General features: G+C 38.4%; 1 protein-coding gene across 1 annotated transcript in view; it reads right to left on the bottom strand.

Moving 5' to 3' along the window:
- LOC132094845 (myosin light chain kinase, smooth muscle-like) overlaps positions 1–18,097 on the bottom strand; it is a 105,192-nt gene that overhangs the window by 13,711 nt on the left and 73,384 nt on the right. The window contains exons 12-18 of the mRNA XM_059499475.1: positions 10,722–10,859; positions 8,792–8,989; positions 8,402–8,648; positions 6,312–6,395; positions 5,199–5,983; positions 4,104–4,220; positions 2,683–2,745 (exon numbers count right to left, since the gene is read on the bottom strand). Of these exons, the coding sequence (XP_059355458.1) occupies positions 2,683–2,745; positions 4,104–4,220; positions 5,199–5,983; positions 6,312–6,395; positions 8,402–8,648; positions 8,792–8,989; positions 10,722–10,859 (1,632 nt within the window). The remainder of the gene's footprint in view (positions 1–2,682; positions 2,746–4,103; positions 4,221–5,198; positions 5,984–6,311; positions 6,396–8,401; positions 8,649–8,791; positions 8,990–10,721; positions 10,860–18,097) is intronic.

The following is an 18,097-nucleotide window of genomic DNA, read 5'->3' on the forward strand; positions in this document are numbered from 1 at the left end:
AGTCAAGACACTTAGAGAAATAGATAATCTCTGCCCTTTTCTGCTTCAACAAATCATCCAATATAACACCACTTCACACTGTCAACCACTGCTGAAAATAAGCAGACAGACTAAAAGAAAGAAACCCACAGTGAATCCACTGTATTCACTCAAACATATATATGGTGATGTATGGTGACACATAATAAAAATAAGAACTTTTAGTTAAAGGTATAAAATCTGACATAGTAGAACAGTTGCATTGGTGCCGTGACCCAGATGGGAGTGAGGTTTGGGAGGGGGGCGGTGAGTAGGTGCTGTGCGGGTAAACCTAACACCCCTGATCTCAAGAGATGCATTAGCGACTGACACTAGTGGCTACAGTCATTTAGCCTCCTTATTAGTGCGTCCACTTCCCATGCCAGAGACCAGGGTTCGAGGCCCACTCGGAGCAAGAACGAGGTGTGGCAGTAAGGACCCGGGAGAGAGGGGTTACACATGCCAAAGGATTTGAACATTCAAATCAATGGTAGCACATACTTAGTGGGATGAGTTGGTTTCAAATAACCAATTTCTGTGTAATGGTAACAATGAAGCTTGCAAGCACCACTAATAACATAGAAAACCGAACTAAGCCATTATTACAGAGGAACATAGCACAATAAGGACTCCAATCCACCAGCGATTCAGAGGTACTTGGAGGTTAGAGTTTTCCATTATCCATGACACCACTGCTTATTTTTATAGCTTCACGATTTTTATTCACAGATTTTCCATGACTGCAAACAACTCAATGACCGAATGTAACCTCTTCGGTGGAGGACCTGCCTAACCTTCACTTGATACAAAATCACTGGGAACCTTCTACTGTCAGCCTCAGCCATCAATTGCTAGCTTGTTTATTCTCAGCAAAAGATACACATAAAACTATGGCATGTTTTATATATATATATATATATATATATATATATATATATATATATATATATAATTAATAAGTAAAATACCTCTCTAAAAATAAAGCATCAAACATGAGTCACTACCTCATAAAGACTGACTCTGTGACATAAAATTGATAATTGGAAGCTTGGAAACTAGGGCTAATCATCTGTGTTCCTGTGTCCTGTCTCCACAGACATGCGTGTGTACAGCAGAATATAAATCAAAATGAAATGTTGTAAGGAGCTGATTTGAAGCATTAGATGGTCAGCAGGTGCATTACCACTCACTCAAGATTGTCAGCCAAATAAACGCCCACAAATGATCATGAAAGATTTGACTGCAGTGCTTGTTACAGCCCAAAACTTTTTCTTCATAGAGAAAGCCTCACTTCATTCTTTAAAGAGTAAACATTCATTAATATCCCTGAGGCATATGATACATGTCTCTTAAGAGATGAGTGCACAAATCAACGGTTTTATCCACTTCTGAAGATAAAGTTCAAGACATACAGTGCAAAACATAACAGCCTGCTGAGAGAAGGCAAAAAGTAGACTCTCTAGTATATAAAAACCTTTACAAGACAAGACTGAAGAATGTTAGGTATGTTAAAAACACTGATGTTAGAAAACTCATACAACACTCCTCGCGGAGTAAGAGTCTTGATCCAGCCCATACATGGAAATCCAAAGCGGGTTTTGCCAAGCAGTCATGCAGTAAGAGTCATGATCTCTCTCTTTCTCACTACTGTCAGAAACATATCTCTAAAGCAAGCCTTTGTTCACTCTCCATTTTTGTCTGCCTCTTTCTTAATTGTTGAGTTTGTTTAAAATGTAAAATCAGACATTGGCAGCAGTCTCCAGCAGCCTTGTCAAACATCTCCTCTGATGAAGAGTGTGAGATGTGAACAACTGGTTTAATAGTGAAGATTGACCTCCTACAGAGAGGTTGTTTTATAGTATGCTAGTCTATGCTATACTATACTATAATATATTACAACCTCTGGGCTATGCAAAAAAATAATAATAATAATAGTCCGGTCTGAAATTTTATTCTGTTCACTACAGTTTTCATCGTTCCCTGAATCTGCAGATAATTATGAAAGAGGCAACATGCAGACGGATGTCTTTGTTTGTTTGAGTTTTTACAGTTTTTCAACTGCTTACATCATTTTCAAAACCTTTGCCTCTTTTTTCAAAGCTTTACACACCATTGAGTCCATGAACTGCACACACAAAATGCAAAATGCCTCAAATATTAAAACTGTTAGATTTTTGTGTGCTACATAGTGAACTGTGTGTTTTGTTTTGCACAAAGTGTTTTATGAAATTGAAAGAAGGGTGATAATTAGTGTATGGTTTTGCAGATTTATTGTGTGCTTCTGTGTCAGCTTTCAGAAATTTTGTGACAAGTAAAGATTTAGTATGTAAGCAGTTTAAAAAACAACAAAAAATGTTCAAATTTTAAGCATATTTTTTATATATATAAAAAATGCTAAACACAACTGTCAAACTTTTCTTTAACTTGTGGACCTAACAAAGTAATTTAAAAAACAATTATTCTCAGTGATATATCCCTAGTGATAGTCTATAAATGATACAAGCAACATAGTAGTGTGTGTGAGTGTGTGTGTGTGTGTGTGTGTGTGTGTGTGTGTGTGTGTGTGTGTGTGTGTGTGTGTGTGCTGCAGTGGGAAAGGTTCACATCTCCCACGCCACTCCATATTGGGATATAAAAAAGGAAGTACATATTTTGGAAACTCACTCTCTGTGGTCGGGGTAGATGGCTTCCTGCTCCGCTTATCAGCTGGTGTGGAAACACTGGGATCTGAACACAGACAGACAGAATACATAGAGTAACATGGAGAACAAAATTAGAATCAAGTGCATGTGACCACCATGAAATCAGTGTATTATGCGTCCTCTATTGCTAAGACCAAAACTAACGACTTCGACTAAAGTCGAACCTGAGGTTAAAAAGTGGAATTAGGAGAAGCGGTATTAGCCATTATTGCAAGTGACGAGTAACGTTAAAGCAATTAAATAAAACCAGCATGCTGCCATTGAAAATAATGATATCTCCAGGTCAAGGTGTCTTTATTTTGTCACTGTTAAGCCGGACAGATATGTCTAGAGCCATCTGTAAAGACGTCTTTTAAAATTAGAGACTGATAGATGACTAGGGACATGTCCTATAAAGTAGGACACAGCGAACTAGTGATGGTTGCAGAGACATGGCCTGTTAAGCAGAACATACAGTAGATACAACTGTAGGGACATTCCCAGTAAAGCAGGACAGCGAAATCTGGACAGGAGATCTATAAATATATAAACAGTAAAGACAAGTCCTGGGAATCAAAAGAGAGAGAACAAGATAGCTTTAGGGATGGAGGGATATGGAAACAAACACAGGGATAGACTAAGATCAGGTACTGGCTGGCATAAACAGGACAAAAAGATCTGAAATGGATGGATCTAAAGATGATTGTTGGGACATGTCCCATATAGCAGAACAGAAAGTGAGATGACTGTCAGAACATGTTATCCTGGACGAATGGACCTAGAAACAGTTCTCTAAATCAAGACTGACTGTTAGGAAATGTCTTGTTAAGTTGGATAAACAGATCCAAAGACAGCTCAAAACATCCTCTAAAATGGAATAAAGAGATTCAAAACAGTTGTAAAGACCTGAAAACCAGAACATAGAGAATGGGACAGTTGTAGAGACACATCCAACAAGAGAGACAGAAATCCTGTTAGGATAAACAGAGATCCAGAGATGACTGTATGTTTAATGGGACAAAGATATTTAGAGAAAGCTGTAAAGACATATTCTACAAAGTGGAAAAAGGAGATCTTAGGACATGCAAGGGACGTTATGCAGGCTGATCTGCTCAGTAATTACCGGAAGATGCAGAGCTCAGACAAGGACTCAAGGGAAATGGACAAACACAATGTCCAGCCCAAAACAGACAGACTGAAAGCATAATACTCTCCTAGACCACAAAGATTTCAATGAAAAATATCAAATTGTTTGTGCAAAAAAATGAAAACAACTACATTTTTGACACTTTTGAACACAGGGTACAGTGCACCTCATCTCTCTATAGAGTTTTATAGAGTGGATACAGGAAGAGCATGCTGTAAACACATTTATTGCACTGGTATGTAATGAGATACACTCACCATCCACTAGGACCATACAGGAACACTCTGTCTTGCCCTCGTTAGTCTCAGCCCTGCATACATACTGTCCTTCGTCCTCAGGCAGAGCTTTATCAATGCTCAGAGAGCACTTACCACCTACACACACACACACACACACACACACACAAATTTATTATATAGCTAAACAAGTCCCTTCATCTAAGACATGGTTAACTTGTTTTGAAAGTCTCTGAGGCATGAATGATGTCAAAGACATCATATGGGGCAAATTATAGATTATGTTGGTAGTTCCCAAAGCAGAACTTCCATTTAATATTGCAGTAATCCATACATGCATATTTTAACTTCTCTTGGTCACAACACTGATAAACTAACACACAGGGTTAGTTATGGCACAAGGGTCCAAACCACAGCCCTCAGTCTACAACTACAAACGACATTTCTCTTCTGATATCTCAAACATCATTACTGATAGCCCTATTGCATGCTGAAATAGCTTGAATAAACACTCATCCAATTACACTCCTGCCATTTTATTGTCGTGACCACTGTTGAAAGATTTAGTTATGAACAGTTAGTTCTGGTCCTAGTGTCTGATTGGACAAGTGGCATTCAAGGAGTGTTTGTTTGCAGGAAAGTTATGTTTATCAGCGGCAAAGTTAGTCCAGCACTGGCTTTATTTTGAGCTATTTTAATTACTGACCAAAAGTTAACTGTTTGAAAAACCAGGTACTCAATATTAACTTCTTGTTTAGAGAGCTGTTGTATAAAATGAATATCGAACCATGATTACCTCTGGTCTGCTGATGTTTGAATCACGTACACAAGCATATAAACGAATCGAGGCCGTCCCTGTTGAAAAAATGAGCATATGCTGGTTAGGTACATTTTGAAGCTGGTTTAAGCTGGCCATGTGCTGGTCCTAAGCAACTAGCTCCTGCTCAGGACCAGCTTAGGACCAGCACATAACCAGCAGTCATGCTTCAAAACATACTATACCTAACCAGTATATGCTGGATTTTTCAAAAGGGCTGATAAACTTCCCAGTGCCAAACTTCATCCATGACAAATTAGTCCTCTTATGTAATATCAAATGTGAAATGCAACACTGACCCTCATCAGCAATGATGATGAATTTGGACGGTTTGATGAGTTTTCCATCAAGCGTCCATGTCACTTTAGCAGGAGACTCAGATGAAAGTTGGCACTGCAGATGCAAACGTTCCCCATCCAATACCCTCACATCACTCAGTTTTTGCGTAAAAACGAGCTCTTTCTTTCCAGCTGCTTTTGTTTTTTCCTTTATCCCTCCATCCACACAATTCACATCGTTTTTCTTTCCTCGGGTGTCTTTATCGCCTTGGCTTTCTCCATTCCTGTCCAGGCATGGTTGTTTTTTCTTGTTACCTAACACGGATCTGAAGTCAACAGCTTCAGTTTTGTTGGCTTGTGTTTTCACTAAGGATCCGAGACCGGGTTTTGGACCTTGGCTCCCCTTTTTTCCCAGTACTGCTCTGAAGTCCACCTGCTGTGGAGAGTTGACTTTGCGTTCCTCTTCTGTCTGGGTCTTGGGCTTGATCTGCCGTTGGAGGTTCCCCCTGAAGTCCATCTGCTCGGCCGTGATCTCCTTCAGGTCTTCCTCAGAGATGCTCTTAGTGGTGACCTTGCGGCCGAGCACAGTTCTGAAGTCAATCTGTTCGGCCTCCTGCTGTCGGATCTGGTCTTCCCGATGCTCCTTTGTCTCCACGCGCCGTTTGAGAAGCCCACGGGTGGCACAGCCCTCCTCTTCTTCCTGATCCTGACTGCTGTGTTGCCAGAGTGGCTCAGAGAGTGACACTGCAGTGCTGGGAGTCTCCGGCTGTCCTCCCCTGCCTGCCGCTGTCCTCTCCACCCCTCGACTGCTGCAGGAAGAATGAAGAAAAAAAACACAGAGATGGTTAAAGCCCCAGCTAGCTCAGCCCACACTGGAGAGCGGCTTAATCGAGAGGAAGAGTTAGTTCAACACGACAGAGTTGCATCAGAGATGACTTCAGAGACCTTATAGGGAAATGAGACCCAAATGAGGCCCCTAGATGAACCCACACAACAGCACAGCCGAGAGAGGAAGCATAAACAGAGCGTTTGGTCATAAAGAGAGATTATGTAGATTAAGTGCAGGGCTCCAGGGGTAAGGGCTGTAAATATAGCTTTGGGGCAGAGGAGAGCAAGAGTAGAAGGAGAATGTACCGTTTATGAGAATCGTCAGCAGATGACATGGGGTCCTCGCAGACGTGCAGAGCAGCCACTGACCTGCACTCTCCTACTTTATTCCTGAGATCAACAAAAGAAATTTGACCGCTAATGTTCATTTATTGTAAACTGTTGAATTTTAAAGTAAATGAGGAACTAAGAAAACACAATCATTCCTGATATGTCAACACTGTTTCCGAGCATAATTTCATTGCATGTGAACTTAAAAGCATGGATCTCATGAATTTTATCCACAAAAAAAAAAAAGAAAAAAAAAAAGATTTTTTGCATAAATAACACAATGTGCATTTCTCATTGTAAATGATCTTTATTTAATCCTGATTTTTTACAGTTTCTTTCACTGATGCAATGGTATTGGTATTAAAATCTGAATAAATTTAAATAATTTCAACAAATACTAACATGACGTAGCAATACTTAAAAATTGAAAAAGTTCTTAAAATATTTTTTCTATTTTTATTATTATTTTATATTATTATTTTTGCATGGTCATTAAAATTTGAAGAAGAAAAGAAGTGGTCATAAAAATAATGTCACAATGTAAAACATAGAAGAATAAAAAAAAAAAAGTTTTTATTTGGGGCAGAGTTTATTTGATACTATTTAATTTTGGGCTAAGTGTCAAACATTTCATATCTTTACATAAAATCAACAAAATTAAATTAAAATCCAAACCTTAAAGAATAATCTTAAAAAACCTTTTTAAACGTTATTAATTGAAAGTAAAACATTTCAATTTTGGGTACAAATAACTGTTACAGTTTTTTTATGTTTCCATACATTTTTAAATCTTTAAGTCCTTTTTTTTTTCAAAACATTACACACAAATCCAATAATTGCTCATACAAAATGCAAAATGCCTCACATTTATTTCAAAATGAAGCACGGCATTCAAAATATCCCAAACATATCTCAAAAGCAACCATTTGCAAACACCTTTTGCAGTAACATTAATTCCTGTTAGATTTGTGTGTATTCCATAGATAATTGTGTGTTGTGTTTTGCAAAAAATGTCTTTCCGAAATTGTGACAAGTAAAGATTTAGTGTTATGAGTCAGTCATGAGTCTGGTATCCCCCCCTCCCGGTTATTGCACACACACACACACAAACTCATTACACGCACACGCTCATTCACTCACCCTCAGCTGTTTCCAATTGTTACCTGTTGTTGCGCTTACCCCCTTGCACCTGCTCTCTCTTTCCCCTAAATATGTTTGCTACTTCTTGCCCTTCCTTTTCCTGTTTCTTTGCCAGATTATTTATTTCGCTATGCTTACAGGTGGCAGTTTCCTGACTATCCGTTCTTGTCTTGTCCGAGTCCTGTCCCGGACAATTCAAGTCTCGTATCGCTATTTTATTGCATTCTCATCCCAAGGCGTCATATACTGACCCTCTTGACATTTCGTCAACATCCTACGCATATGGCACCCTCTAGCGTCAATATGAGACACAGATTATGGGTTAAGGTTAGGGTTAGGGTTAGGGTTAGACCGCTAGGAGGCGCCTTCTGGCCCATTTTTATCTGCTTCTAATATTGACGCTAGAGGGTGCCATGTGCGTAGGATGTTGACGAAATGTCAAAAGGGTCAGTACATGACGCCTTGGGATGAGAACGGTCTGGCTATTTGTTCTATTCTAACGTTGCTCTACTCTCTGTCCAGGCCGCCTGCCGCTAACCGGCGCCCAGTACATCCGCCGTGCATGCTTAAAGAGATCAGAGGACAAAGCCCGCTGGATTCTGTTCGCTATCTGGTTGCTGCCACTACATTCATTGAGAGACTGTCTACTTTACATTCCTGAAACCTCAGCGCTTACGGCTGCTCCTCTGTTTTCAATTTAAAGTATTTCTGTTTGGACTGTTTTCTCTCACTATTGAAGAGACAATTATTGCATTTCGCCTTTGGGTCTAATCTCTCTTCATAACATTTAGTATGAAAGCAGCTTAAAAACTGTAAGATCTCAAAGTGAGTCAACATTTCCAAATAACAAACATTTAATTATACATTTAACAAATTTAAACTATATGAGCAATAGCTTAGATTTTTTTTTTTTTAACAATTCTTACTTGAGATGAATCTCATAGTTTCCAACATGATATGTCTTCACTTTCCTGATGAGCAATGAGACAACGTCTTCCTTCTGAAGGATCTCAAAGTCTCTGCCTCCAGATATCACCTGCCCATCCTTCATCCAGAGGAATTCTGGGAAGGGGTCACCAGCGATCGCACAGGACAGCAGAGCATGCTGACCCAGGGAGGCAGCAGTGGACTTGGTTTTAGTGATGAACCAAGGCTGAACTCCATCTTGAGGCTCTGTGAGCAACAAACCAAGATTCACATCCATATTCAACTATTATATCAGCATATTTGTGACAAGATCACATCAGTATCTAGTTGAAAATCATACCTACTTTGGTAATGTATATAATTAAGTGATGTTTCAGTGTGATTTGTACCTTGTACAGTGAGTGAGGCTTCGGTCCGAGCGACTCCGGCTTCATTCCACACCTCACAGGTGTAAGTCCCTGTGTCCTCAGGAAACACTTCCTGTATGAAGAGAGTATACTGACAGCCCTTCCTCTCAAAATGGAAATCCTCAGACTCTTGGATCTCTTTTCCGTTATGCAGCCAGATCACCTCAGGGGCAGGATTTCCTACAAAACACACATCACACTTGCAATGATTAAGAATATTAGGGTTAGAGACAATGAATGGAGGTCAGTGGGACAAAATAAAGAATAATCAACAGCACTTGACTGATTTTATTGAAATGATTTACAAGCCACAGTACTGACACTTAAAGCATTGGGACACTTAAGTTGCATCAATAGCGAGGAAAAAACACCTGCTTTAATTTTTTCATATGACTTCATAAGTTGCTGAGGTCGCATGTTCATGCAAATACACAGTCAGGAGAGCCCTCAGCGTTACACAGGAAGTGCTCTCAGTTATATAATCACCACAGTTAAATCCTCTGCTCAAACACGCACAAACACATAGACTCTAGACACAACACGCAAATTCTGAGTTAAATGATGCCTCTTAAGGGAGTACAAAGGAAATTCCATTCATTACAGCTAAACACTGCAAAAGACACAGTATCAAGAAATATGTGAAATAGATATCGGAATTTCTTCCCACAATTTTTTACAATGATGTATAGGACAGATTTGACTGCAAACCTGCATTGGTATATGATCTGCATCAATGAATTGCTCAGGGCAACAGTGACAGAAAAAGCCTTACAATTTCATACAGAGAGACAAATAAACAAACAAATAAATAAATAAACATTTTGGACAACATCTATATACACTGCTGTTCAAAGGTTTGGGATCAGTAGGACTTTTACATTTTCTTTTTTTTTTTAAGAAGTTTCGGTAACACTTTAAAATAAGGTTCTGTTAGTTCATGTATTAATTAACATGAACAAACAATGAACAATACATTAATTACTGTATCCGTTATTTTTGTTATTGTTCATTACAAAATACAGTTATTGATCGTTAGTTCTTGCTAATTCACAGTGCATTGAATTACCGAAGTTTCTTCTTCTCATCAAGGCTGCATAAAAATAAAAAAAATAAAAATACAGAAAAAAACGTAATATTGTAAAATATTACTGCAATTTAAAATAATGGTTTCTATTTTAATATAATTTCAAATGAAATGTATTCCAGTGATGCAAAGCTGCATTTACAGCATCATTCCTCCAGTTTTCAGTTTCACATCATCTGTCAGAAATCATTCTAAAAGGCTGATTTATTATCAATATTGGAAATGATATATACTTTTTTTTTGATAAATAAAAAGTAAAAAACTAAATAAATATAAACAGAATGTATTATATATATATATTTAGAGAATAAAGTCAAATTTACCAGAATAAAGTTTAAATTATATATACACATCCTTACTGAATATAAGTATTTGACTCTGTAAAAAATGTACATGAAAAAAAGATGAAAACACCCAGTATACATTGAATAAACTGTATAGTTTAATATAATTATATTTAATTAAATATTTAATATAATGGTATGCAATGTCATGTATATTATTTATTTAATTAATGGATGATTTAATGTAATTATGTGATAAAAATGCTATCAAACTGTTATATTAAATGGTTTTCATAAAAGTTAAAATGACTCTGAACATAAAATCCAGCAGGAAAATGTTACAACTTAATGAAAAAGGTCATTTCTGACAATGGTATCCATTATGAATAATAATAATAATAATAATAATAATAATAATAATAATAATAATAATAATAATAAAACAAATAAAATAATAAAATAATATAATATAATATAAAAACATTATAAAAAAAAAAAAAAAAAATTCTTACTACGCTCTCCTCCAAAAGCTGACTTTTCATACCTGTCACTTCCACGGTCATTGTGACCTGACAGCCGTCCATGACTCTGAGATCCTGCAGACCTCTGAGGAACACCGGGACAGACGGCCTCCTCACATCAGTCACAGGAGGAGCAGCAGACCTCTTAACACCTGCTTTAGCTGGACAGCAACATACACGCTACATAAACTAGGGTGATCATATTTTAGTTTTCAAAAAAGAGGACAAATTTATAAAATTTACAATTTATAAAACATTTTCTAAAACCATTAGCTTGTTAAAATACCACAGATCTATTTTATATTTTTTTCCATCATCGGTTATTAGTACATACATTTTATTTTAAATTTTTATTTTTTTTTATATATTTATGTATGTGTATTTTATTCGCATCTTATGTTGTGTTGTTGTTGTCTCTGTGAACTGGAAGCTTGTGACACTAAAACAAATTCCTTGTACAGTATGTGCAAACATATTTGGCAATAAAGCTCTTTCTGATTCTGATTATATCTTCAGAAGTCCATGCACACACAGCAGCATCTTTGCTGACAGTATCCTCTTCAGAGTCAGTCACATGATTATTCCACATGAGAAAAGTTGGGCGACATCCTGTGTCAAACATGTTAGAACTATTAGATGATGTTAATGGATTTGCAGGCCGTGGAGATGCCATATCATAAGGTCAGTTGGGAATGCAGCTGTTTTATATGACGCTACTGGTCCTCTCTTAATCTGCTCCCCAATATTAGTGTGAACACACATCATACTGGAACTACTTATTCATCTCATATATATGGCAATATATCTCATACTTTTTAATCATCAACCTCATTATATCATTATTGTTTCAGTAATATGAATCTCAGCAGGTCAGATTTCAGATTTTAACTATATGAAACCCCACAATTGTAAATAAAGAGCTATTTCTAGTATATATAAAAAAAATATTTGTAGAAATGAATGAATTTAGGTTGACATATTGATGCTAATTTTACTAGTTTAGGTGTTACACAACTTAACCTCAGTCTCCAGATACACACTGTCTGCGGTGCTCATTAAAACATTAGAATTATTGATGTTTACAGTTAAAATATGAACTGGCTGCCTATGACCAAATTACAGCCATGCTAACGTTCAGTTCGGCAGCACTTGTGAAGCTGCTTAAGTGTAGATTGTAATAATAAAGTTATGTTTGCATTTATTTTACAAAACTGGACACAGCATATTTTCCACTAAATAATTTAAACATTCATATTTACAGTAAAAATGTCTGAATGACTAAAGAGGAACAGTGTTGCAGGACCAGCTTTCAGTGAACACTATTTAAATGTTGCACAAACAGCTCATTGGCTGCAGAATCAGCAGAGGCCAATTAACTTATCCCATGTAATAAATTATGTGATATCTAACAGACTGCACGTTAAGTACTTATTGCTGCATGATTTAGATTTTCAAGACTAAACTAGCCCTTATTTGGGAGTCACACTTGTGATCTTCACCTGAAATTTTACTTTTTACACCCCAGTAAAATCAATGTAATATATTTTTCATGGCACTAATTAATATTTTAATTATTAATTATTTATTTTTTATTATTTATTAATTTCTGCCCATTGAAAACAATACAAAAATTGTATATATAGTGGTTTGAAATGTTAATTTGAAGCATCAATTTTTGAATTATTATTACTGCAGTTAAACCTGAACACAGAGAAAGCAGTTTGTTTCAGAAAAAAATAAAAAAAAAAATAAAAAAAACAACAACAAAAAAACTCACAATTCTATAAAAACTTAACAAAACTGAACATAAATGTTTTATCAGAGCTTTATCCTTCTGGGTTTTATCGGATTTCAGCCTCTTATTTCAGTTCTGACTTGCTTTGGCTATATGGTTGTAGCCATACCAATTCATGTGAGTGTGTCTGTGAGTGTGTGTAAGTGAGGTTTTGTTTGAGTGAGTGTGTCTGTTTTGCACTCTTGATGCTTTGGATTGTAACCTTGTTGTACACTTTGTTTACTGCATTGTAGTTGAATTATTGCTTTTATTTTACACATTTGCTGTGTTAGTCAAACCAGTTCATAGTTCTATGTGTGCGTGTGTGTGTGTGTGTTGGGTTTGCCCTCTTGATGTTTTAGTTTCACCCTGTCATTGCTGTGTACTTTTTTTCTGCATTGTGTCACATTTACATTTAATCATTTAGCAGACACTTTTATCCAAAGTCATGGGGGAAGTTGTGGCCTAGTGGTTAGAGTTTGACTCCTAACCTTAGGGTTGTGGGTTCGAGTCTCGGGCCGGCAATACAATGACTGAGGTGCCCTTGAGCAAGGCACCGAACCCCCAACTGCTCACCGGGTGCTGCACGATAAATGGCTGCCCACTGCTCCGGGTGTGTGTTCACTGCTGTGTGTGTGCACTTTGGATGGGTTAAATGCAGAGCATGAATTCTGAGTATGGGTCACCATACTTGACTGTATGTCACGTCACTTTTTTCACTTTCAAAGCAACTTACAAATGAGAACAATAGAAGCAATCTGACCAATGAGTTAACAACAGTATACAAGTGCCATGACAAGTCTCTGTTGGTCTAGCACAGAACATGTAGCTATGTTTTTATTTTTTGTCAAGAATAGAATAGAATAGAATAGACAAGACAAGGTAACTGCTAGTATTAGTTGGTCAAGTGCTGGCAAAAAAAGGTGAATCTTATATGTTTTTTGAAAATGAGTAAAGACTCGGAATGAGATTGGGAGGTCATTCCACTAGCTGGGCACGGTCCAGGAAAAGGTCAGTGAGAGTGATTTTGAACCTCTTTGGGATGGCACCACAAGGCGTTGCTCCTTTACGCTTAAGGAAGGTTAAGGAAAACAGTTTGACACCATGGTATAATGAGCATACTCGCACCCTAAAGAGAGCAGCCCGAAAAATGGAGCGCAGCTGTGGAGGAAAACAAAACTAGAGGTATTTTGTATTGCTTGGCGGGAAAGTAACCTATCCGACAGCAAAGCATTAAAAACTGCTAGATCCGATTACTTTTCTTCTCTTTTAGAAGAAAACAAACATAACCCCAGGTATTTATTCAATACAGTGGCTAAATTAACGAAAAATAAAGCCTCAACAAGTGTTGACATTTCCCAACACCACAGCAGTAATGACTTTATGAACTACTTTACTTCTAAAATCGATACTATTAGAGATAAAATTGCAACCATTCAGCCGTCAGCTACAGTATCACATCAGACAGTGCACTATAGACCCCCTGAGGAACAGTTCCACTCATTCTCTACTATAGGAGAGGAAGAATTGTATAAACGTGTTAAATCATTTAAACCAACAACATGTATGTTAGACCCTATACCATCTAAGCTCCTAAAAGAGGTGCTTCCAGAAGTCATAGATCCTCTTCTGACTATTATTAATTCCTCATTGTCATTAGGATATGTCCCCAAAACCTTCAAACTGGCTGTTATTAAGCCTCTCATCAAAAAACCACAACTTGACCCCAAAGAACTAGTTAATTATAGACCAATCTCGAATCTCCCTTTTCTGTCCAAGATACTAGAAAAGGAGGTATCCTCATAATTATATTCCTTCTTAGAGAAAAATGGTATGTGTGAGGATTTCCAGTCAGGATTTAGACCGTATCATAGTACTGAGACTGCTCTCCTTAGAGTTACATATGATCTGCTCTTATCATCTGATCGTGGGTGTAACTAATCTCTCTATTAGTTTTATTGGATCTTAGTGCTGCGTTTGACACAATTGACCACAACATTCTTTTGCATAGACTTGAACGCTTTGTTGGCATCAATGGAAGTGCATTAGCATGGTTTAAATCATACTTTAATGACCACCATCAGTTCGTAGCAGTGAATGAAGATGTATCCTATCGCTCACAAGTGCAGTATGGAGTACCTCAAGGCTCAGTACTAGGGCCGCTACTCTTCACGCTTTATATGTTACCCTTGGGAGATATCATCAGGAAACATGGTGTTAGCTTTCACTGTTATGCTGATGATACTCAGCTCTATATTTCTTCGCGGCCCAGTGAAACACACCAATTTGAAAAACTAATGAAATGCATAGTCGATATAAAAAACTGGATGACGAGTAATTTCTTACTGCTAAATTCTGAAAAAACAGAAGTGTTAATTATAGGACCTAAAAACTCTGCTTGTAATAACCTAGAACACTGTCTAAGACTTGATGGTTGCTCTGTCAATTCTTCGTCATCAGTTAGGAACCTAGGTGTGCTATTTGATCGCAATCTTTCTTTAGAAAGCCACGTTTCTAGCATTTGTAAAACTGCATTTTTCCATCTCAAAAATATACCTAAATTACGGCCTATGCTCTCAATGTCAAATGCAGAAATGTTAATCCATGCATTTATGACCTCAAGGTTAGATTATTGTAATGCTTTATTGGGTGGTTGTTCTGCACGCTTAGTAAACAAACTACAGCTAGTCCAAAATGCAGCAGCAAGAGTTCTTACTAGAACCAGGAAGTATGACCATATTAGCCCGGTCCTGTCAACACTGCACTGGCTCCCTATCAAACATCGCATAGATTTTAAAATATTGCTTATTACTTATAAAGCCCTGAATGGTTTTGCACCTCAGTATTTGAATGAGCTCCTTTTACATTATAATTCTCTACGTCCGCTACGTTCTCAAAACTGGAAACACTTCCCATAACACCCGATGTACTTGCTACATCATTAGAAGAATGTCATCTACTCTAATATTTGTCTGTTTCTCTCTTATTCCGAGGTCACCGTAGCCAACAGATCCAGTCTGTATCCACGTCATAGGGTCACTTCAGTCACCCGGATGCAGTACGTATCCAGACCAGATGGTGGATCAGCACCTAGAAAGGACCTCTACTGCCCTGAAAGACAACGGAGACCAGGACAACTAGAACCCCAGATACAGATCCCCTGTAAAGACCTTGTCTCAGAGGACCACCAGGACAAGACCACAGGAAACAGATGATTCTTCTGCACAATCTGACTTTGCTGCAGCCTGGAATTGAACTACTGGTTGCGTCTGGTCAGAGGAGAACTGGCCCCCCAACTGAGCCTGGTTTCTCCCAAGGTTTTTTTCTCCATTCTGTCACCGATGGAGTCTCGGTTCCTTGCCGCTGTTGCCTCTGGCTTGCTAAGTTGGGGTCACTTCATCTACAGCGATATCGTTGACTTGATTGCAAATAAATGCACAGACACTATTTAACTGAACAGAGATGACATCACTGGATTCAATGATGAACTGCCTTTAACTATCATTTTTAATTATTGACTGTTTTCCCAATGAATGTTGTTCAGTTGCTTTGACGCAATGTATTTTGTTTAAAGCGCTATATAAATAAAGGTGACTTGACTTGCAGAACGCAAGCTTCTGGAGGGCGCTTAAGTTTGAACTAGTGAGTTTAGCTATATTGGTGCCGCGCCAGTGGTCATCTTGCATTGTAATCATTAGTACCTTGAATTTGATGTGAGTGGCTACTGGTAGCCAGTGTAACCTGATAAGGAGAGGAGTAACGTGAGCTTTTTTGTTTAATTGAATAACTCTCGCTACTGCATTCTGAATCAGTTGCAGAGGCTTGATAGTACATGCAGGAAGGCCCACCAGGAGAATATTACAAGAGTCCAGTCTGGAGAGAACAAGAGCTTGGACAACAAGTTGTGCGGCTTGCTCTGACAGGAAGGGTCTAGTCTTCCTAATGTTGTATAAGGCAAATCTGCAGGACCGCGTCATTGTACCAATATGGTCTGTGAAGCTTAACTGATGATCCATCACAACTCCTAGGTTTCTGGCTGTCCTGGAAGGAGTTATGGTTGACGAACCCAGCTTTATAGAGTAGTTGTGATGAAACAATGGGTTAGCTGATTAGCTAATTGTCTTAGTAAGGTTGAGCTGACGGTGATGGTCATTCATCCAGCTAGAAATGTCACTCAGATAGGCTGCAATGCGAGCAGCTACTGTCGGATCATCTGATTGGAATGAGAAGTAGAGTTGAGTGTCATCAGCATAGCAGTGATAGGAAAAGCCATGCTTCTGAATGACAGATCCAAATGACGTCATGTAGATGGAGAAGAGAAGTGGTTCAAGCACTGAGGCTTGAGGAACCCCAGTAGCAAGAAATTGTGACTTAGAAACCTCACCCCTCCAAGACACCCTGAAGGATTTATCTTAAAGGTAGGATCTAAACCACAGGAGTGCGGTTCCAAAGATGACCATCTTTATGAGGGTGGACAGGAGAATCTGGTGATTGACTGTGTCAAAAGCAGCAGACAGATCCAGCAAGATTAGTACTGAGGATTTGGAAGCTGCTCTTGCCAGTCGCAGGGCTTAAGTAACCGAGAGCAGGGCAGTCTCAGTTGAGTGTCTGGTATTAAAGCCAGATTTGTTGCTGTACAGGAGATTGTTCTGTACAAGAAACATAGAGAGTTGGTTGAACACAACTCGCCCACGTGTCTTTGCAATGAATGGAAGTAGGGATAACGGTCTGTAGTTTTCTAAAAGTGCTGGATTTAGAGATGGTTTCGTCATCTAGGGGGCGCTATGGGGAACACCTCGACGTGACCCATGTCTGAATCATACATTGAAAAAACACAAGTTGGCCGGTGACAGCCTCTGACGTCACTACTGGTGCGAGTATAAATAAGCAGCGGGAGAACACGTCACCCTCTTCTTCATCTTCATTGACTGTTTTTTTTTTTTTTAAGCATACAGCATCTAGGAGTGCATGTTTCTCGCCAGAGGCTTTGCTCTGATACCTGCAGTTCTCACAGCTCGCATACTGTGGTGTGTGTGTGTAGTGAAGAGAAAGTGCAAGCGTTCAGCTCTCGAGGGAGTTGAATGTGCTCTGCTCCGCTCATTGTGATGCATTCGCAAGACTCAGAGGGGATGTATTTCAATATTTACCAGTGTTTGTATTTGCGTGCATTCGCCTCTCGCGGAAATAGCGATACATACACGGCAGCAGTTTTTGCTCGATTTCTTTGATAATCTAGTGAATGGGCGGAGCATGTTTAGCTCCTGTGGGAGCTGAATGAATGCTGCGCGTTGTGTCGCGGTGAGAACATATAAAGGATCTGACAGGAAATTTTTCCCTATAAGAAATTTCCTTTTGTTTATGCTGCACCTCGGCTTAAATTTTGTTTAAAATAAAACATAAAAAACCTTTTTAAGCAAGCACTGGAAGAGGAAATGGAAGAGGCCATTTTTCTTGTGCATCCAACGATTCCAGCATACCAGTATGCAATATCAAGGTGATGCGCAGAAACAATTTTAGGATGAGGTAGCGGAGTTGCACCACCCTGGCAGATATCTGGAAGAAAGTAAGGCTTTCTTCTTGATGCTCCGGTCTCGTCTTCCAAATTTTTCAGTACCTCCATTGAGA

The sequence above is a fragment of the Carassius carassius genome, chromosome 19 (assembly GCF_963082965.1).
Source record: "Carassius carassius chromosome 19, fCarCar2.1, whole genome shotgun sequence".
NCBI lineage: Eukaryota > Metazoa > Chordata > Actinopteri > Cypriniformes > Cyprinidae > Carassius > Carassius carassius.